Genomic DNA, 23,710 nt, shown 5'->3' on the forward strand with positions numbered 1-23,710 from the left:
GTAACAATTATAAATATGTTTCTATCTATATGTTTTGAACCAACAAAGAATCAGTAATTTAATAGTTATATATTAATACTATATGTAGTTAGAAAAAAAAAATTGTCCTTTGAAAAAACATCCATGAAACAAATAGTTAATGCAAATACTCAAAAGCAGTAACATAGCAGCAACATGATCAAAACTTAACAAACTTCAACCTTATTTTCATCAAAAACTAACAGTACCATCTTCAATTATGAGCAAACCATCAATCATACAAGTTAAAATAAGCAAACAAAACAAGCACTCAAATCTCAAACTGAACTAAACCAGTGAGAACAACAACATCCACATATAAATCAATCAAATAAATGAAACCCAATTAACTAACAGTGAAAAAACAAAAGCCCAACTTAAAAAAAATACTAACTTTAATCTAACGCACGTCAAATATCAAACTACAACTTCAACCAGTTTGTTGGTATAACGTCAAACAACATATGCAACCTATTGCACTTAATTCCAAACATAAAATCCTATGTGAGTTGAGATGAAAAGAGGAGCTTTGATTACCAATAGTTTGAAGATGAAGTTGAAGGCAATGAAGACCAAGAGTTTGATTTTGTGTATAGTCGAGCGTCCTTTGAGTTGCTAAGAATCCGTAACAACAACAAAAAAATCACCTTTTACTCAATTTCCATCCAAAACAAAAAAAGGAGAAACTAACCTTTAATAAAATAAACACTTGTAAGCATTACCTTTGATGTTTGATGAGAGAGATCGTGAGAGAAGCGGTAGTGACAAACTGTTAGAGAGGTGGTGGTGGTGGATGAACTGATAGGGAAGAAGATGAGAGAGATGGTGACAGAGGCAATGGAAGTTAGAGGCGAGATTAGTTTCTAACTATTTCTTAAAATTCTGAGTTTTTGTGGGTTGGAAATTTTGGTGTGCGCCCAAAATTTTGGAGCAATTTTGGATCTATGCCAGCGCAGTATAACCATTGGAGAGAATAGATAATGTCAAGATCTGATCCAACGATTCAAACCGTGGGAACACCTACGCGTTCTGACTGTGGAGAAAGGTTGCAAAATACTGTCAAGCCATGCTACAGTAATTATTACAATACCAACAGAGAGCAACCATGACTAATTATTCGACAGCTTTGGTCCGTGGCAAATGTTTCGGGTCATCCCTGTCGAATTCCCCATTTTCTTGTAGTGGTATTTTTAAACCAATTTTTAAATAATTCAAGAATCCGTGTTTTATTAAAAAAAAAACGTGAATTATTTCGAATTATTGAAAAGTGCATAAGTATTAAAAGTTTGGGCCTTCAAAAATTCAATTAGTGTATTATTCACGAATTAATTATTTGGAGAATTGCTATAACAAAGCTCTCAAGTCACTCTTGTTTCTTCTTGCCTTTTCTGTACCTTTCCATCTGTTTATATATAGACGACTTCTTAACATTTAAAAACCGAGTGAGATGAAATTAGATTAGAAACAAACCCTAGTAATAAAATTTAGAAACAAAGTCAAATTAGAAACAAACCCGGGTAACAAAATTTAGAAACAAAACCAAATTAGAAACAAAGGGAGGTCAGAAAATAAGTTAGCATTTTGAAAACAAATCTTCCCTACATAAACGGTTCGGTTTCAATACTCAGCATGATTTTATCCACTACTTGGGCCACAAGTCAATCTGAGACTCTGCGTGTTCCTCACACATATTTTGAGTGTTCCTCACTCAGATTTACAACATTGGATACAAGTTTACTTGGAGCGCAAGAAATCATACTAATTTATAACTCAATGGATCGTCAACAAACGTTTCAGTCTTCATCAACCACCTATCCACACACCATGACCACCACCATACACTTATTGGGGCCGCCTGAATTATACTATGATGACACCGTAACTCCTGTCATAAACCAAGTCTCCTTTGCCACTCCTACCCAAAACCAAGATACAGTCAACGACCCTCTTCCCAAAAGACCCCAAGTTTGGGATAGGGTAAAATCCGCATTCAAATCGACCAAAACCAAATGTACAAAGCCACCGAAGAAAGGGTTCACAGAGAATGGCTCTGCCACTTTTCTGGCCACCGGGAATCCTTGTCTTGATTTCTTCTTCCATGTTGTTCCTGACACACTGCGAAAACGAGTACTCCAACTGTTGAGTTCAGCTTGGAAACACGACCCGTTAACCACTCTCAAACTCATCTGCCAGTTAAGAGGCGTTAGGGGAACCGGTAAATCGGACAAGGAAGGATTCTATGCAGCTGCACTTTGGCTCCACGAGTACCATCCCAAAACCTTAGCACTCAATGTGAGATGGTTAGCTGAATTTGGTTATCTTAAAGATTTGCTGGAAATATTGTATCGGATACTAGAAGGTTTTGGTGTTCGACACTATACCAAGATTAAGAGAAAGAACAATTCAGTATACTGGGAAAAAGGTAAAAGAAAGAACAGATGGCACATTACACTCTCCCGGACAAGAAGCAAAATAGCATTGATGATGCCTAGGAGAAATTTAAAACCAAGGAGTAGTAGAATTGTAAATACTAGAAGAACAAGAGTTGTTAATCCATATCCCAGATATCCATGTACCAGTTCCAGCTGTCCAGTGCATCCAAACAATAAGCCCATGTTGCGGGACTGGATTTTGGCAAAATTTGAAATCGTACGGATTAAGAAACAGGAGCAGAAACATATAGAACCGGAAGAGGCAGAGGACGAACAGGAGGAGGAGAAACATATAGAACCGGAAGAGGCAGAGGAGGAACAGGAGGAGCAGAAAGAGATAGAACACGACGCGAAAGAGAGTGAAGAAAATGAGCAAAATGAGATTGACCAGAAGGACCAAAACGATATGGAACTGGAGGAGCAGAAAGAGATAAAACACGAAGTTAAAGAGACTGAACAAAAGGAGCAAAATGATATGGAACAAAAGGACACGAAAGATATGGAACGGGAGGAGCAAAACGAGAAGAAGAACTCTCCAAGAGATTGGAAAAAGAAGAAAGCAATTACCATGGCAAATAAAGCGCTTCAAAGGTATAATAATGATCCTAATTATCGTTTCTTACACGACCAAATCTCTGGTCTCTACGCGGGACACTCTTGATCTCCGACCTACATCACTTGAAACTCAAACAATACAGGAAGATAAGTTTGGCTTCTAAGTGGTGTCCATCTCTCGATTCTTCATATGACCGATCAACTCTTATCTGTGAAAGCATTGCGAGGAAAGTATTTCCACGCAGTTGTGATCCAGAGTATGAAGGAATAGAAGAAGTTCACTATGCTTATAGGGTCCGTGATCGGCTTAGGAAACAAGTCCTTATCCCACTGCACAAAAACCTTCAACTTCCAAAGATCTACATGAGTGTTGGGGTTTATACCAATGCCAATCGATTCCCCCACTATACAGATAACTTGTATTTGAACACAATTCAACTCTAGACAAATTCTAAATATCAACTACAACCTATACTAACATGCCCAACTCGCTAAATAACTATTAACAACAGATAATAATATAAAGCAGTAAAAGCAAACCACAACACAAAGATTTACCATGGTTCGGCCAATGGTTCCTACTTCCACAAGAGCTAGTTCCTTATAAAGTGGGAAAGAAGATTATAATCTTTCCTTTCAGTCTCTCACCTTACTAGATCACTCTTATCTCTTTACAGGGTTATCTCTCTGTAAAGGTTATCTCTCTCAATCTTGATAGCTTTCAAGATTAGGTTTTCTCTTTTTGGTTGCTTGCTTGCATTAGTCCTTCTTTTTCTCTCTCTAGGTTTTCCAAAACCTTGATTTTGTTTTTATATGAAAAAACAAATTTCGCGGTTACTGTAGCAAAGCCCACGAAAAATAGTCTTGGGCGCGTGTCGCACCTCGGGCAAGAGCAATCTGAGCGCGGGTCGCACTATTAGTACTGGAAGTCTTCTACGGCATGGGCGCGGGTCGCACTCTGACATCTCTACGCATAATGAACTTCTTCTCTCCTCTTCATGTGAAGGATAAAGCCAAAAATCTCCCCCTCCCGAACAGTGAGGGGGGATACCTCTATGCAATTTCCAAATCAGCAGGAGGAGTGTGCTGCCATTCCGGCAATAGCATAACAAACATCAAACTTACCTTTCAGTATGACTTTGGTCATCATATCCGACCCGTTTTTGTCGGTATGAATCTTCTCAATGCACAAATGCTTGTCTTCGAGTACTTCTCTAATCCAATGATAACGCACGTGTATGTGCTTGGATCTAGAATGAAAACTCAGATTCTTGCTCAAATGGTTGGCGCTCTGACTGTCACATAGAACTACAAACTGTTTCTGCTTTAGCCCTAGTTCGTCGAAGAACCTCTTCATCCATAACAGCTCTTTGCAACACTCAGTGGCTGCAATATACTCGGCTTCTGTAGTGGAGAGAGCAACACACTTTTGCAACTTTGATTGCCAAGACACTGCTCCCCCTGCAAAAGTAACCAGATAACCGGAGGTGGACTTCATCAAGTCAACATCACCTGCCATGTCTGCATCAGTGTAGCCTTCAAGTAAGGGCTTACTTCCACCAAAGGACAAACATGATTTTGAAGTGCCCTTGAGATATCTCAATATCCACTTAACACTTTCCCAATGTTCCTTACCCAGATTTGACAGAAATCGGCTTACAACACCAACAGCGAAAGTAATATCCGGTCTTGTACACACCATTGCGTACATCAAGCTGCCCACTGCAGATGCATAAGGAATCTTTTCCATCTGACTCTGCTCATGCTCGCCCTTTGGACACATCTCTTTGGTCATGTGGAACTGGCCACCAAGCGGACAACTGACTGGCTTCGCTTGATCCATGTTAAATCTCTTCAACACCTTCTCAATGTAACTTTCTTGAGAAAGCCACAACTTCCCACTCTTTCTGTCACGAGTGATCCGCATCCCAAGTATCTTCCTTGCTTGACCCAAATCCTTCATCTCAAAGGACTTACTCAAGTCTTTCTTCAGCTTGGATATCTTGTTGATGTTTGGGCCAACTATCAACATATCATCCACATACAACAATAGCACTATGAAATCCCCATCTGGAAATCTCTGAACAAACACACAATGATCGGAAGCAGACTTTTTGTATCCTTGCTTCGCCATAAAGGAATCAAACTTTATGTACAACTGCCTCGGTGCTTGCTTCAACCCATACAAGCTCTTTATCAGCTTGCATACTAGGTGCTCCTTGCCTTTGACCTCAAACCCCTCTGGCTGGTCCATGTAGACATCTTCTTCAAGGTCTCCATGAAGAAAAGCTGTCTTAACATCTAGCTGCTCAACCTCTAGGTTCATACTTGCAGTCATACCAAATACCACCCGGATAGAAGTCATCTTCACTACAAGAGAGAAAATCTCATCAAAGTCAATACATTTCCTTTGATCAAATCCCTTCACAACAAGGCGAGCTTTGTGCCTTGGGTGAGGATTGTTCTCCTCATGCTTGACTTTGTATATCCACTTATTCTTGAGAATTTTTCGTCCTTGTGGTTTCTCAACTAACTCATAAGTGTGATTCTTATGCAAAGAATCCATCTCGTCATGCATGGCCTTCAACCACTTCTCTTTGTCTGTACCCTCAAGTGCCTCTTGATAGTATATAAGTTCTCCACCATCCGATAGTAGCACGTACATATGTGGTGGATACCTGGTTGAAGCTAGTCTCTCTCTATCTGACCTCCTTGCCCCATCTGCTAGTGCCTCAGGAGGATGCACTTCTGCTTGCTCTAGTGGTAGTTCATGCATCTTATCTACATCTTCTATACTAATATGTTCTATCCCATCATGAGCAATAGGATTCTCATCATGAGCTTCAGGCTCATGGTTCTCTGCATTCTCAATGCCTTCTGCACGTTCCACAATAGGAACTTCTGGTTTTGAATCAACAAGATTATTGGTGAAAGCCTGTAGCTTCTCACCCTCCTCAAAGTCTACTATGGTTTGGTCTTCCAGGAACACAATATCTCGACTTCAGATTACCTTCTTGTTAATCGGATCATAGAGTTTGTAACCAAACTTTTCATCTTCATAATCTAGAAAAATGCACTGCTTGGCTTTGTCATCAAGCTTGGATCTCTCCTCCTTCGGAATATGTACAAATGCCCTGCACCCAAATACCCTTAAGTATCCATAATCAACATCTCTGCCTGACCATACTCTCTCTGAATAGTCACTATTCAGAGGCTTTGACGGCGATAGGTTGATCACATGCACGGCTGTACGCATTGCTTCTACCCAGTAGCTTCTAGGTAGCTTAAAGTGAGATAGCATTCATCTCATCCTCTCTACAATGGTACGGTTCATTCTCTCTGCTATTCCATTCTATTGCGGTGTCTTGGGAACGGTCTGCTCATGATGAATCCCATGACTCTGGCAATACTCTTCAAAGGGCCCAATGTACTTGCCCCCATTATCTAAGCGAATACACTTCAACAACTTCCCAGTCTCTCTTTCCACCATGCTATGGAATTTCTCAAATACGCAAAGTACTTCATCTTTGGTCTTCAGACTATAGGCCCATATCTTTCTTGACGTATCATCAATGAATGTCAAGAAGTACAAAGCTCTCTGGTGGGACTTTACTCTCATATGACCACATAAATCAGTGTGCACTAGTTCAAGGACATTGTCCTTTCTGTGAGATGGGAATCTTTGGAAAGACACCCTGTGTTGCTTTCCTACAAAACAGTGAATACATGTATTTAAATGTGTACCTTTGATGTCTGGAAAGGCCTTTTGCTTAGCAAGAACTTCCATCCCTTTTATGCCCATGTGACACAGTCTCTTGTACCACAATTCGGAGGAAGCTTCTTCTTCTGCTGCATTCACTTTTGCTTTACACAAACTAGCCTGTGTTTTGTAAAGAGAGCAAGTTTTCTTTTCTTTGGCTACTACAATGGAACCTCTGCTCAGTTTCCATGCCCCGTTACCAAACGAGTTTACAAAGCCATCGTCATCTAATTTCCCAGCTAAACTTAGGCTTAACCGTATGTCAGGGACATGTCTTACATCCTTGAGTGTCAAGGTGTAGCCGACATTGGTTTCTACATGAACATCTCCAATGCCTATAATCTTCGAGACGCCACTATTATCCATCCTCACTTTACCATATTCACCACAGTTGTAGGTAGTGAAGAATCCCCTGTGCGGTGTGACGTGATAGGATGCTCCTGTATCTATCACCCACTCTGTATCCTGACATGAGGTACTAAGACAGCACACACCACAATCTAACACAATTCCTACTAGGTCGTCGACTAGTGCAGTAGTATCTCTGCATGTGTTTCCGTTCCTCTGCACCATGTCTTCATGTACACAGTTATTCTTCTCATCCCTCTTCAGTGTTCTGTACTCATATCTGAAGTGGCCCTTGGTGGCACAATAGTAACATTGCCTCTCTGCTTTAGGAGTTCTAGCTTCACCCCTACATTTACTTCTGTCATCACCTCTAGAATGAGATGGTTTTCTGCTTTTACTTCTCCCCCGTTTCTCTGTGAAAAGGATCTCTGAGTGAGAGGAGCTGCCTTTTGAACTCCTTCTAGTCTCCTCATTCAACAAAGACGTGGTAGCCATTTCCATGGTAACAATTCCATCCTTGGTTGCTCCGTGTAGAGAGACTGGTAATGTCTCCCAACTTTCAGGTAGAGAGCCTAATAGAAACAAAGTCTCAACTTCGTCTCCCAAATCAATCTTCATCAAATGCATCTGATTTATGGTATTCTGTAATTCGTTAAGATGCTCAGACATTGAAAAACCTTCTTGGTACTTCGTGTAGGCAAACTTCTTAACGACCAGCACTTTGTTTCCACCCGACTTCCTCTCATAAAGGTCTTCTAGTTTTTTCCACAAACTGAAGGCTGTAGTCTCTTGGGACATATGGTGAAAGACATTGTCGTCAATCCACTGTCGAATGTATGCAATCGCTTTTCTGTCAAGTTTTTTCCACTCAGCCTCATCAGTCTTTTCTGGTTTTACTCCCCCATTCTCAATGGGTAGTGCCAAGTCCTTGCAGTATAGCAAGTCTTCCATCTTGGCTTTCCAGATGATGTAGTTCTTCCTATTCAGACTCGTTATGTGAGTGTTCACGGACTTGTCCATCTCTACAAGTTATTTAAACTCAAATTTTCTCTCAGGAGTTTTGTCAAACACCTTCCAACTAAGATTTGGATAACACCCTAGGCTAATCTAACTAAGGCTCCGATACCACTTGTTGGGGTTTATACCAATACCAATCGATTCCCCCACTATACAGATAACTTGTATTTGAACACAATTCAACTCCAGACAAATTCTAAATATCAACTACAACCTATATTAATGTGCCCAACTCGCTAAACAACTATTAACAACAGATAATAATGTAAAGCAGTAAAAACAAACCACAACACAAAGATTTACCGTGGTTCGGGCAATGGTGCCTACTTCCACAAGAGCTAGTTCTTTATAAAGTGGGAAGGAAGATTACAATCTCTTTTTTCAGTCTCTCACCTTACTAGATCACTCTTATCTCTTTACAGGGTTATCTCTCTGTAAAGGTTATATCTCTAAATCTTGATAGCTTTCAAGATTGGATTTTCTCTCTTTGGTTGCTTGCTCGCATTAGTCCTTCTTTTTTTCTCTCTAGGTTTTCCAAAACCTTGATTTTGTTTTTATATGAAAAAACAAATTTCACGGTTACTGTAGCAAAGCCCACGAAAAATAGTCTTGGGCGTGGGTCGCGCCTCGGGCAAAAGCAATCTAAGCGCGGGTCGCGCTATCACTACTGGAAGTCTTCTGCAGCATGGGCGCGGGTCGCGCTCTGACATCTCCATGCATAATGAACTTCTTCTCTCCTCCTCATGTGAGGGATAAAGCCAACAATGAGTTCAAAGAAGTGGATGTCTCTTCCTTACAATCGAGTGGCTTCAGTTGCCATGAAAAATTACAAGGACCTCTTCCGAGAACAAGATCCGTTCCGTTTCTATAACTATCTTGAGCTAGTAAGAGAAGGAAAAGCCATGATAGCTGCAAGAGCATTGCTTCCACATGAGATTTTGGAGTCTGGGAATGAAGTTTGTGAGGTCGCAGAGCTACAGTGGAACAGGATGGTGGAAGATCTGTCCATGCAAGTAAAATTCAGAAATTGTCTTGCAGTATGTGATGTATCTGGAAGCATGATGGGAATACCAATGGAGGTCTGTGTTGCACTTGTTGGGGATTATACCAATACCAATCGATTCCCCCACTACACAGATAACTCGTATATGGAAACAATTCAACTCCGGATAAAATCTAAATACCAACTACAGCCTATACTAACATGCCCAACTTGCTAAACAACTATCAACAACAAATAATAATGCAAAGCAGTAAATGCAAACCATAACACAAAGATTTACCGTGGTTCGGCCAATGATGCCTACTACCACAAGAGCCAATTCTTTATAAAGTGGGAAGGAAGATTACAATCTCTCCTTTCAGTCTCTCACCTTACTAGATCACTCTTATCTCTTTACTGAGGGTTGTATCTCTGTAAAGGTTATCTCAATCTTGATAGCTTTCAAGATTGGTTTCTCTCTCTTTGTTTTTGTCTGGTTCTTAGTCTTAGGTTTTCCAAAACCTTGATTTTGTTTTTATATCAAAAAACCAAATTTCACGGTTACTGTAGCGAGGCCAATGAAAATCAGACACGAGCGCAGGTGTGCCTACTCGGAGCACAGGTGCGCCCAAAACACTGTAATGCTTCCACGACAAGAGTGCAGGTGCGCCTCCTCTGAGCGCAGGTCGCGCCCAAAACACTGGAATGATTTCACGGCACGAGCGCAGGTGCGCTCTGACATATTCACGCAGAATTAGCTCCGTTTCTCTCCTCATGTGAGGGATAACTCCAATAATCTCCCCCTCCCAAACATTGAGGGGGGATACCTCCATGCAATTTCCAAATCAACAGGAGGAGTCTGCTACTATTTCGGCGGTAGCACAGCAAATATCAAACTTACCTTTCGGTAAGACTTTGGTCATCATATCCGACGCGTTCTTGTCGGTATGGATCTTCTCGATACACAAATGCTTGTCTTCGAGTACTTCTTTAATCCAATGATAAAGCACGTGTATGTGCTTGGATCTAGAATGAAAACTCGGATTCTTGCTCAAGTGAATGGCACTTTGACTATCACACAGAACTACAAACTGTTTCTGCTTTAACCCTAGTTCGTCGAAGAACCTCTTCATCCATAGCATCTCTTTGCAACACTCAGTGGCTGCAATATACTCGGCTTCTATAATGGAGAGGGCAACACACTTTTGCAACTTAGATTGCCAAGACACTGCTCCCCCTGCAAAAGTAACCAGATAACTGGAGGTGGACTTCATCGAGTCAACATCACCTGCCATGTCTGCATCAGTGTAGCCTTCAAGTAAGGGCTTACTTCCACCAAAATACAAACACGATTTGGAAGTGCCCTTGAGATATCTCAATATCCACTTAACACCTTCCTAATGTTCTTTACCCGGATTTGACAGAAATCTGCTTACAACACCAACGGCGAAAGCAATATCCGGTCTAGTACACACCATGGCATACATCAAATTGCCCACTGCGGATGCATAAGGAATCTTTTCCATCTGACTCTGCTCATGCTCACCCTTAGGACACATCTCTTTGGTCATGCGGAATGGCCACCAAGCGGACAACTGACTAGCTTCGCTTGATCCATGTTGAATCTCTTCAACACCTTCTCAATGTAGCTTTCTTGAGAAAGCCACAACTTCCCACTCTTTCTATCATGAGTGATCCGCCTCCCAAGTATCTACTTTGCTTGACCCAAATCCTTCATCTCAAAGGACTTACTCAAGTCTTTCTTCAGCTTGGATATTTTGTTGATGTTTGGGCCAACTATCAACATATCAACCACATACAGCAATAGCACAATGAAATCCCCATCTGGAAATCTCTGAACAAACACACAATGATCGGAAGTAGACTTCTTGTATCCTTGCTTCACCATAAAGGAATCAAACTTTATATACCACTGTCTCGGTGCTTGCTTCAACCCATACAAGCTCTTTATCAGCTTGCATACTAGGTTCTCTTTGCCTTTGACCTCAAACCCCTCTGGCTGGTCCATGTAGACATCTTCTTCAAGGTCTCCATGAAGAAAAGTTATCTTAACATCTAGCTGCTCAACCTCTAGGTTCATACTGTTTCGGCAGTAAACTGCTTCAACACAACGAGAGCAATGGTAAAGAACACACTAAGAAACAGAGGAATTTGATGTTGGGGGAGATGAAACTGAACCAAATAATGGCTGCCTACGTACCCAAGATCTATTATCTAGGGATCAAGTTTCCATGTAGTTCCTTATGAAAAATAGTTTGATATTTATAGAGGTAGAGTAGAGAGTCCTTGTAGCTCGAGTAATCTTGTATCTTGAGTAATTGTGATAGAGTATAACTGTCAACTGATAACTATCTCTTTGATAAGAAATGAATCTGGACATACATCAACGTACATTAGTGGCAAGCCATGTGGCTAAGGTTCACCTTAGACACATGAGTTAATGGGCCTGCACATTGATCCATGATATTGCGAATGGGCTTTAGCCCCGTTGATTAAATGAATAAAATAGAGACCCCTACTAATGGGCGTTTTGCCGTGGGTGGGGGTCGAACACGCCCTCTTTGTCGCTGAACAAAGTTCACATGGCAAAGAAGAGAAGATAAATCACGGAAAACGTGAAATAATAAAAGAGTAAGCGGAGTGTATAACAAAGTGTCGTGTGAACGTAAACGATAAGAAAAATGGACAATCGGGAAAAATTCGTGAATTATCGAAAACGAAAAAATGTCAAATTAACGTATACGAGACGCAATGACGTAGTTAAATAAAAGATAGCCGAAAATGCACAGATAAAATAAAATTGCAAAAAAAAACTCTATTGGCGAAAACTGTACGGAACGCATCTCGTAATAATACGAAATTTGAATTAAACAATACGTGCCAGTGGAATAGCGATACTTGGATTATACCGTTGAAAATAAAATATAGGGGCAGTTTAGTAATAATAGTAATAAAAGGAAGTTAAATATGAATTAGACACAAAGCGGTTGGATGAGATAAGAATGTGGAGAAGATAAGAATTGAGATTAGGGATGAAGTTGGATTAGATAATAATTGAAAGTAAATCTCACGAGTTAAATAGATTAGAACTTTAAATACGGTTTCCTAATAATATCTAGAATGATTCTTCCGAAGTTATTATTTGTTGTGGTCTTCTACAAATTCTCAAATGGGTGGTCATAGTGGATTCCAACCTCAAATTCGTGGATATGCTGTTCAAGATGTTCGAATGGATGAAAGACATTCATTTGAAAACAAGACCCTCTCAGTTCCATTGTCCCAGAGGCCCTTGGACAATAATCCCATTACCCTTGGTCCCCAAGGTGGTCTTGCTAGGGGGATGTCTACCAGAGGACAGCCATTGATGTCTGTTGTTCCATTGGCTAACATACCTCCTCCTGGAGATCCCAAAAGATTTCCAACTGGTCCAAATGGTTATGGTCCTGCGTTAGAGTGGACCTCATATGCAAGAGAAGAAGCCTTGCAGAGATACTCTTCAGAGAGGCCTATGGCGATGCCCACTTATGATCAGTTAAACTCTCAGGACCGTAATATGTATCTCGGAAACAGGGATTTATGGAGTGGAGAGCGCCCTTTGGATATATCTATGGCTCCAGCTGCCGCGACGCCTTCAGGGGAACTTCTACCGTCCCACTTGCCCAAGTCGCTCCCGAGAAATTTGTATCCGAAGAGCGTCCCGAGAGAGATGTCCATCTCTGCAATCAAAGAATTCTACAAAGGCAAAAGATAAGGAGGAAGTCGCTTTATGCACTAAAGAATTGAATTCCCCAAGTTGGCGGAAGGACATGGAAAGGGATCTCTTAGCTTAGTTAGCTAAGCTTCTCGCCGACCTCACGAAGTTTGCGAGATAGCTTGCTTGGTGACGTTCATCGATGAAAGGGTTTGAATCTGTTTTGGCTACTTTGGAGGATCTTTGTTAATGATGCGAGCAGCAGACAGAGTTTTTTTTTTTGGTCGCATACTAGCCGAGTCATCTTAGAAAATGTTGTTCCCTTGAAAGAGATTGGGCGGTTGATACATGAAGGTGGGGAGAAGCCGAGGCGTCTTCAACAAATTGGTCTTGCATCGAAGTTCTCGCCAATCTCCTTGAGATCATAAAATTAGAGAAAGGAGATTACATCTTAAATGAGAGATTACAAGTTCCAAACCTCATATTTTTTTCTTTTGTCTTTTTCTAACAAGTATTTTGTAGGTGCTGATATCGTTTTGGTTTTGTGGTGGAGAGCAAGGGATCATAGTTATGGCGTTTTTAGATGCCGGCCCGATGAGAAGCGGCGGCTGGTATCATTGCTTTCGAAACCGTCATAGGATGACGGATATCCGCCGCAGTGAAGCAGAGCGTGGTTTGACAATTAAGTCTACCGAATTTCTCTCTACTCACGAATTGGATAGGCAACTAAAGATTGACCGACATAATCTAGCTCGGGATATTAAGCTTAAATTGTTGCGTTTCGATCAAAATTAAAATTGGCTGCAAGAAGAAGGCGAAGAAAACGGAGACAACCGGAAAGAATATATGAGGCGATTGAAGGAAAAAAAAAAAAAAAAATATATATATATATATATATATATATATATATATATATATATATATATATATATATATATATATATATATATATATTTTTTTTAAAGTTATCGTAAAATTTTGGTTAAGTTTGAAAGACTGACGAAAAATTTATTCTTGTCGTCGCAGGTAGAAACAGTGGTACGACGGGAGAAAGAATATTCACGAAAATACCGCGAAGAAAAGTTTCGCTCCGCATGATCTCAATGCCTTGTAAAAAATAAATAAGGTGAAGATAATTTTCAATCCGCTCAGAAAGTTAACGTAATGCGATTTTTTGGCCGTACGGAGAAACGACAGCGGTAGTACGAGCAAAATATATTCACAAAGAGTCGACGGAGAAAAGTTTTCCGTAACAAGGTGTCAATTAATGTCGTAGAAAAATGAAAGAAGCTGAAAGAAGTTTCGTTGAGAAAGATCGGCTCAATGTTTTAGAAAAAATAATGGCGCTGTCGAAAAGTTTAACTCGGAAAGATTCGCCCGGAAAAATCGGCATGAAGATGTTGAAATTGTTTGCTCGGAAAATTTTTTGTTGAAAGATCGGAACAATGCCTTAGAAAAAATAATTAAGCTGGCATATAGTTTCGCTTGAAACGGAAAGAGTTGTACGAGTTGTATAAGCAAAACACTGATAAGAAACCATTGGCTTTTCCCAAACCAACGATTATGTGATTGTGTGAATGTAATATCATAGAGCTAAAAATTCTTGCGATGAAAATAAAAATAAAGTATGGGTTTGCTATTGAATATTGTTGTTGTGACAGATAACATACTTGCAGAAAACTGACAATGTTGTTGATTTATGTAGTTGAAATGAAATATAATGAGACGCTCCCATGTAGAGAAAAACGCCCCCAATGCTAACTTAACTCTGCAAAATTAGACTAAGGCGAGTGTAAAAAACGTTCAAACTTCACCTGACAAAATGAAACGCGGTGACTTAGTCGGATATTGTCATAGTGATAGTAACGACTAAGCGAGTATAAAAGCGTTCAACTTAGACTGACGAAATTAAATGTGGTAATTTCGTCAGATTTTGTCGTAGCGATAGTAACGAACTAAGCGAGCGTAAAAGCGTTCAAACTTAGACTGACGAAGCTAAATGCGGTAACTTCATCAGATTTTGTCGTAGTGATAATAACGAACTAAGCGAGCGTAAAAAGCGTTCGAACTTAGACTGACGAAGCTAAACGCGGTAACTTCGTCAGATTTTGTCGTAGCGATAATAACGACTAAGCGAGCGTAAAAGCGTTCAACTTAGACTGACGAAATTAAACGTGATAATAGGCTAAGCGAGCATAAAATCTTTCAAACTTAGGCTGACGAAGCTAAACGTGGTAACCTCGTCACATTTTGTCGGAACAATAGTAATAGACTAAGCGAGCGTAAAAGCGTTCAAACTTAGACTGACAAAGCTAAATGTGGTAACTTCGTCAGATTTTTTCGTAATAATAATATTGAACTAAGCGAGCATAAAAACGTTCAAACTTAAACTGACGAAGCTAAATGTGGTAACTTCGTCAGATTTTTTTCGTAATGATAGTAATGAACTAAGCGAGCGTAAAAGCGTTCAAACTTAGATTGACAAAGCTAAATATGGTATCTTCGTCAGATTTTTTCGTAATGAGAGTAATGAACTAAGCGAGCGTAAAAACGTTCAAACTTAAACTGACGAAGCTAAATGTGGTAACTTCGTCAGATTTTTTTTGTAATGAGAGTAACGAACTAAGCGAGCGTAAAAACGTTCAAACTTAGACTGACGAAAAGATGATTGCAAAAGTGATGTGTCTTGACCCTTCACTTCTAACGGCGATGGAGAGATAAGCCAATGAATTTGCATGACGTATGTCATTTCGGGGTCTTTGAGTGATAGAGATGCTATCAAATTGTCGAGCAAGACTATGTATCAAACTAAGATAAGCCGCCATACGCTCATCTCTTGCTTCAAAAGACCCACCAAACTTATTGGCAACAAGGCGAGAATCCATGTACAACTAGAGCTTTCGCTCCCCCAGTGTCAAAGCTGTTCTCAAGGCACAGATGGCAGCCTCATACTCGGCTTCGTTATTTGAAGCGGCGAAGCTACGTCGCACAGATTTCCCAATCTTTTCTCCGCTGGGTTTAACAAAAAATACATCCAATTTCAGACCCAGATTTACTATGGGCGCCATCTGAGTAAACAATCCATAGGTCAATAGGATTAGGAATTGTTTTTTCATGTTGGTCTTCGTCGCCCCCAATTATTGGCGGCAGAATGTCTTCCATAGATTCTTCCTGGCGCAAGAAATCGTCAATAGGAGAATCATCAATCGGAAAATCAGCTATCAAAGAAGCCAGAGCATGTCTTTTTTCAGTAGTACGACTTTCAAAGACAATGCTATACGCACTAAGATAACTTTCCCATTCTGCGAAAGTTATCGCAGAATATGCCACTAGGTTGACCCGTTAAAGGACTTGTCAATATAGGAGGACTGACCAAGTATTTATCCAGTTGTTGCAATGCCATCTCACAAACAACGTTCCAAGTTGCTGCCCCCTTTAAAGTCTGGAAGAAGGGATGACAACAATCGGAATATTTAGAAATAAATCTATGAAGAGCGGCAAGTCAACCAGTAAGTCGTTGAATTTCCTTCTTATTTTTTTGGTGATGGCATATCAATAACGGCGCGTATCTGATCAGGATTAGCCTTAATACCTCTACGAGTCATGAGGTATCCCAGAAATTTTCCAGAAGAGAGGCCAAAAGAACATTTGGCGGGATTGAGTCTCATGTTATACTTGTTAAGCCAATCAAAAACAAGTTAAAGATCGGAAAGATGATCACCAGTATGCTTCGATTTAACGACTATATCATCGATATAAGCCTCCATTATTTTTCCCAACAGATCGGAAAAAATTGTATTGACAATCTTTTGGTAGGTTGCAACGGCATTTTTCAGACCAAAAGGCATAACAGTGTAGCAAAAAATGCCTTGGTCGATGATGAAGGCGGTGAACTCTTGGTCATCCACATTCAAAGATATCTGGTAGTACCCTGAAGAAGCATCCATGAAAGATAGGCGTTAGAAGCCTGAAGTGGCGTTCACCAGTTCGGAAATTCGTGGCAACGGATACGGATGAATCGGACAAGCTTCGTTAAGGTTCAGATGAACTTTATGATGAGTGGGAAGTTACATCAAAGGGACTTCATGCTAAGTGGGGTGAAATCCATTTTATCCAGAAGATTTAAAGCAGCATTGCACGCCCGGTCGAGCCTATGTGGAAAATGACACCTGCCATTACCTCTTACAAGAGTTAGAGATTTTAGGCGGTACACACGTTCGGGTCCGACTGGAGATTGTCTTTTTCTTTGCGTGTAACTAGTCTATCTAGGTCGGTAGTTTGTCTGGGATTGTGGTCTTCCATCTAGTTGCTTCTGTGACACCTTCCATCCCTGCCTGGTCGGACCTGTCTGGGATGGCAGTTTTTCTCAAATCTGCGAGGTCGGCCTTCCCTGTTAGGTCGGTCCAGTCTAGGATGAAGGTTTTCCTTATACTTTCTTCCATGACGCCTTTTTTCCCTGTCTGGTCGGACCTGTCTAGGATGGCAATTTTCCGCAAATCTGGAAGGTCGGCCTTCCCTGTCAGGTCGGTCCAGTCTGGGATGAAGTTTTTCCTTATACTTTTTTTTCGCGACGCCTTCTTTCGGAGGCGTTTGTACCGCCGTTTGCGGTAGCGGAGGCGGCGGTGTTGCTGCCTTCCGGAACCTAGTAACAAAAGTACGTAACTTTTCGTCACGTTGTTGCTTGATGTTCAAAAGTGAGTCGACATCCTTTGGCGTCTTGCAATTGTGGCAGAAATGATTAACAAACTGATTTTCTAGTTCATTGAATTGGTGAATTGATCTTGAAAGCAACTCATTAAACCAGCGTAATGCTTCTCCCTTTAGAGTTGATGGAAAGAGCTTACATATGAGCGGATCATCTCCACCCCATAACACCAACTTATTTTTGAATGATAGAACATGCAAGCCAGGATCTCCTTCCGACTCATCATAAAGTTCAAAATCGGGTTGTTTGAAGTCGGAATGGTGGTAAGCTTCTTGAATGTCGAGTGAAAACTTATCAAGTATGCCATCATTGACTGTCAAGTTTTTCATTCGTACATCCCTTGACTCTCTACCGTTAAGTTCTTTTGCAATCAACTCTTTCAACTGTTGTTCTGTTAGAGTTAAAGTATTGGCTCGAACAACTGGACGCCCGGTCGTGCCCATGTGGAGAAGGATACCTTCCATTATCTCTTATTGGAGTTAGAGATCTTTGGCGGTATGCACGATCAGCTCCGACCGGTGATTATCTTTGTCTATCCTTGTAACCAGCCTGTCTAGGCCGGTAGTCACCCTTGGCCGGGTGGTTGGTATAATTATACCACTTCTCCATGTTTTGTTGCTCTTGTCTGGGATGCCCGCCTTCCCAGTCATGTCGGACATATCTCGGATGGCGGTCTTCCCTAAAATTGCTTCTCAGAGGTAAATCTTCCATTTGAGATCGGACATGTCTAGGGTAGTAGTTATCATTGCCAATCCGATTCTCCCCATAAGTACGGGTAATAGGGTCATTACTCTTAGAGTGTGCACTGGTTGATTGTGTTTGAGAAATAACACATTCTTGAGGACGATGAAGTGGATCTTCAAGACGGTCCCATACACTGGAATGGCCTGCGTCCCTTCGTGGTCGCCTGATGTTGTTGAATTTGCAGCCTCGTCCACCAGCCTTTGCCTCTTTGCCAGCTTCCTTCTCAAGTTCCTATTTTAAAATTTGACTCGTCGTAACTCACGCTCAACCGTATTAGGAGTGGCGGTAGCGGAGGCGGTGGTGGTGGCGGTGGCGCTGCTACGGTTGGATGTTGAGAATTGATCCTACTACTAGGAGCAACTTGATTGTTCAACGGTTCTTGCATTGGCTGATTTGAATTTCGAAGGTTGCGATTCCTATTAGCAGGAGGAATATGTTGACTATTTGGTCTACTTCTTGTGTTTACCATCTTGATTGTTTCACGTGATAATGAATTCTAAATTCCCCACAGACGGCGCCAATTATGTTTCGGCAGTAAACTACTTCAACACAACGAGAGCAATGGTAAATAACACACTAAGAAACAGAGGAATTTGATGTTGGGGGAGATGAAACTGAACCAAATAATGGCTGCCTACGTACCCAAGATCTATTATCTAGGGATCAAGTTTCCACGTAGTTCCTTATGAAAAATAGTTTGATATTTATAGAGGTAGAGTAGAGAGTCCTTGTAGCTCAAGTAATCTTGTATCTTGAGTAATTGATGATAGAGTATAACCGTCAACCGATAACTATCTCTTTGATAAGAAATGAATCACGGACATAAATCAACGCACATTAGTGGCAAGCCATGTGGCTAAGGTTTGACCTTAGACACATGAGTTAATGGGCATGTACATTGATCCATGATATTGCGAATTGGGCTTTAGCCCTGTTGATTAAATGAATAAAATAGAGACCCCTACTAATGGACGTTTGCCACGTAAGTGGGGGTCGAAACACATACCCAATACCACCCGGATAGAAGTCATCTTCACTACAGGAGAGAAAATCTCATCAAAGTCAATCCCTTTCCTTTGACCGAATCCCTTCACAACAAGGCGAGCTTTGTGCCTTGGGTGAGGATTGTTCTCCTCATGCTTAACTTTGTATATCCACTTATTCTTGAGAACTTTTCTCCCTGTGGGTTTCTCAACTAACTCATAAATGTGATTCTTATACAAAGAATCCATCTCGTCATGCATGGCCTTCAACCACTTTTCTTTGTCTGTACCTTCAAGTGCCTCTTGATAGTACATAGGTTCTCCACTATCCGATAGTAGAAAATACGTATGTGGTGGATACCTAGTTGAAGCTAGTCTCCCTCTGTCAGACCTCCTTGCCCCATCTGCTGCTGCCTCAGGAGGATGCACTTCTGCTTGCTCTGGTGGTGGTTCATGTATCTCATCTGCATCTTCTATACCAATAGGTTCTATCCCATCATGAGCAATAGGATTCTCATCATGAGCTTCAAACTCATGGTTCTCTGCATTCTTAATGCCTTCTGCACGTTCCACAGTAGGAACTTCTGGTTCTGAATCAACAAGATCATTGGTGAAAGCTTGTAGCTTCTCACCCTCCTCAAAGTCTGCTATGGTTTGGTCTTCTAAGAACACAACATCTCGAGTTCGGATTACCTTCTTGTTAATCGGATCATAGAGTTTGTAACCAAACTTTTAATCTCCATAACCCAGAAAAATGCACTGCTTGGCTTTGTCATCAAGCTTGGATCTCTCATCCTTCGGAATATGCACAAATGCCCTGCACCCAAATACCCTCAAGTATCCATAATCAACATCTCTGCCTGACCATACTCTCTCTGAATAATTACTATTCAGAGGCTTTGCCGGCAACATGTTGATCACATGCACGGCTGTACGCATTGCTTCTACCCAGTAGCTTCTAGGTAGCTTAGAGTGAGATAGCATGCATCTCATCCTCTCTACAATGGTACGGTTCATTCTCTCTGCTATTCCATTCTGTTGCGGTGTCTTGGAAACGGTCTGCTCATGACGAATCCCATGACTCTGGCAATACTCTTCAAATGGCCCAATGTACTCACCCCCATTATCTGAGCGAATACACTTTAACAACTTCCCAGTCTCTCTTTCCACCATGTTGTGGAATTTCTCAAACACGCCAAGTACTTCATCCTTGGTCTTCAGACTATAGGCCCATATCTTTCTTGACATATCATCAATGAATGTCAAGAAGTACGAAGCTCCCTGGTGGAACTTTACTCTCATAGGACCATATAAGTTTGTGTGCACTAGTTCAAGGATAGTGTCCTTTCTGTGAGACGGGAATCTTTGGAAAGACACCCTGTGTTGCTTTCCTACCAAACAGTGAGTACATGTATTTAAATGTGTACCTTTCATGTCTGGCACGGCCTTTTGCTTAGCAAGAACTTCCATCCCTTTTATGCCCATGTGACCACGTCTCTTGTGCCACGGTTAGGATGAAGCTTCTTCCTGGCGATTCGCTTCTACTTTACACAAACTAGCCTCGTGTGTTTTGTAAAGAGAGCAAGTTTTTTTTTCCTCTTTGCGCTACAATGGAACCTCTCGCTTTCGGTTCCATACCCCGCTTACCAAACGAGTTTACAAAGTTATCGTCATCTAATTTCCCAACCGAAATTAGGCTTAACCGTATGTCAGGGACATGTCTCACATCCTTGAGTGTCAAGGTGTAGCCGACATTGGTTTCTACATGAACATCTCCAATGCCTATAATCGTCGAGACTCCACTGTTACCCATCCTTACTTCACCATATTCACCACAGCTGTATGTAGTGAAGAATCCCCTGTCTTGATTGTGTGACGGATATGATGCTCCTCAGATCTATCACTCACTATGTATCCCGACATGAGGTACTAAGACAAAGACACACCACAACCGACATAATTCCCACTCAGGTCGCCGACTAGTCGCGGTAGTATCTCTGTCGTGTTTCCGTTCCTCCGCACCATGTCTTCATGTACACGCTTATTCTTCTCATCCCTCTTCGATTGTTCGCGACTCATATCCGAAGTGGCCTTTGGTGGCACAATAGTAACATTGCCTCTGCGCCTTAGAGTTCTAGCTTCACCCTTAGATTTACTTCCGTCATCACCTCTAGAACGAGATGGTTTTCTGTTTCGACCTCTCCCCCATTTCTCTGTGAAAAGGATCTCTGAGTGAGAGGAGCTGCTTCTTGCACTCCTTCTAGTCTCCTCATTCAACAAAGATGTGGTAGCCATCTCCATGGTAACAATTCCATCCTTGGCTGCTCCATGTAGAGAAACTGCTAATGTCTCCCAACTTTCGGGTAGAGAGCCTAATAGAAACAAAGCCTCAACTTCGTCTCCCAAATTAATCTTCATCAAATGCATCTGATTGATGATATTCTGTACTTCATTAAGATGCTCAGACATTGAAGAACCTTCTTGGTACTTCGTGTCTGCAAACTTCTTAACGACTAGCACTTTGTTTCCACCCGACTTCCTCTCATAAAGGTCTTCGAGTTTCTTCCACAGACTGAAGGTTGTAGTCTCTTGGGACACATGGTGAAAGACACTATTGTCAATCCACTGTCGAATGTATCCAATCGCTTTTCTGTCAAGCTTTTTCCACTCAGCCTCATCAGTCTTTTCTGGTTTTACTCCCTCATTCTCAATGGGAAGTGCCAAATCCTTGCAGTATAGCAAGTCTTCCATCTTGGCTTTCCAGATGGTGTAGTTCTTCCTATTCAGACTCATCATGCGAGTGTTCACGGAATGATCCATCTCTACAAGTACCTCAAATCTTCTCTCAGGAATTTCGTCAAACACCTTCTGACCAAGATTCGGATAACACCCTAGGCTATTCTAACCTGGCTCCGATACCACTTGTTGGGGATTATACCAATACCAATCGATTCCCCACTACACGATAACTTCAGATATGGAAACAATTCAACTCACGGATAAAATCTAAATATCAACTACGTCCTATACTAACATGCCCAACTCGCTAAACAACTATCAACAACAAATAATAATGCAAAGCAGTAAAGGCAAACCACAACACAAAGATTTACCGTGGTTCGGCCAATGATGCCTACTTCCACAAGAGCCAGTTCTTTATAAAGTGGGAATGAAGATTACAATCTCTCCTTTTAGTCTCTCACCTTACTAGATCACTCTTATCTCTTTGCAGGGTTGTATCTCTGTAAAGGTTATCTCTCAATCTTGATAGCTTTCAAGATTGGTTTCTCTCTCTTTGTTTTTGTCTGGTTCTTAGTCTTAGGTTTTCCAAAACCTTGATTTTGTTTTTATATCAAAAAACCAAATTTCACGATTCTTGAAGCGAGGCCCACTTAAAAATCGGACACCGCAGCCAGTGCGCTTTACTCGAGCTATAGTGCGCCCAAAACACTGTAATGCTTCCACGACAAGAGCGCAGGTCGCGCCCAAAACACTGGAATGATTTCACGGCACAAGCGCAGGTGCGCCTCCTCTGAGCGCAGGTGCGCTCTGACATATTCACACAGAATCAGCTCCGTTTCTCTCCTCATGTGAGGGATAACACCAACACTTGGGCTACTTGTTTCCGAACTGAGTGAAGCCCCCTGGAAAGGGAAGTTAATCACATTCAGCGCAAATCCTACACTTCAAATAATCAGAGGAAATACACTTAAAGAAAAGAAGATATTCATTGAACATATGGAATGGGAGAATAATACAAACTTCCAGAAAGTCTTTGATCTGATCCTTGAAGTTGCTGTAAAAGGGAAATTGAGTGAATCCAAGATGATAAAGAGGGTGTTTGTGTTCAGTGATATGGAATTCGATCAAGCATCTGCCAATAACTGGGAGACGGATTATGAAACAATTCACAGGAAATTCGATCAGAGTGGATACGGCTCAATGGTACCTGAAATTATTTTCTGGAACCTACGAGATTCAAAAGCCACACGTGTAATGGCAACACAGAAGGGTGTTGCAATGGTTAGTGGATACTCCAAGAACTTGTTAACTATTTTTCTGGACGGAGATGGTGCAGTAGATCCAGAGGCTACTATGGAGCGCGCCATATCTAGGGGTACCAGAAACTTGTTGTACATGATTAAAACCTTCAAAATGCATCTGTGCTTATTTCTAATCCATGCATTGTTATTGGGTTTTAAACTTTAAGTTTTGATTCTCTTCATATACTTCTTATAATCTAACTCCATAATCAGGTAGGAACCATCCAATAGTGTTAAGCTTACGCATCTATATTGGCTTGTGATGGTAAATCCAATGACATATCTTGTTTACCTCAAACCACATTTAACTACTTCTGAACTCAAGCTAGAATAGTGCACTAAGACGAACAGTTCTATGGCAGAGCTCCATCCACTGCAACAGTATATTCTTCTGCTAAACAAATTAATTGA

The 23,710-nt window shown here is 41.2% G+C and overlaps 1 protein-coding gene across 1 annotated transcript; it reads left to right on the forward strand.

Moving 5' to 3' along the window:
• The first annotated feature begins 1,791 nt into the window (after positions 1-1,791).
• LOC147515400 (uncharacterized) lies at positions 1,792-23,401 on the forward strand. Its single transcript, XM_086592892.1, is given in 5 exon segments — positions 1,792-3,099; positions 3,102-3,380; positions 8,907-9,219; positions 22,864-23,367; positions 23,370-23,401. Coding segments are annotated over 5 exon segments (2,436 nt in total).
• The last annotated feature ends 309 nt before the right edge of the window (positions 23,402-23,710 follow it).

This window comes from Coptis chinensis, chromosome 2 (assembly GCF_015680905.1).
Source record: "Coptis chinensis isolate HL-2020 chromosome 2, ASM1568090v1, whole genome shotgun sequence".
NCBI lineage: Eukaryota > Viridiplantae > Streptophyta > Magnoliopsida > Ranunculales > Ranunculaceae > Coptis > Coptis chinensis.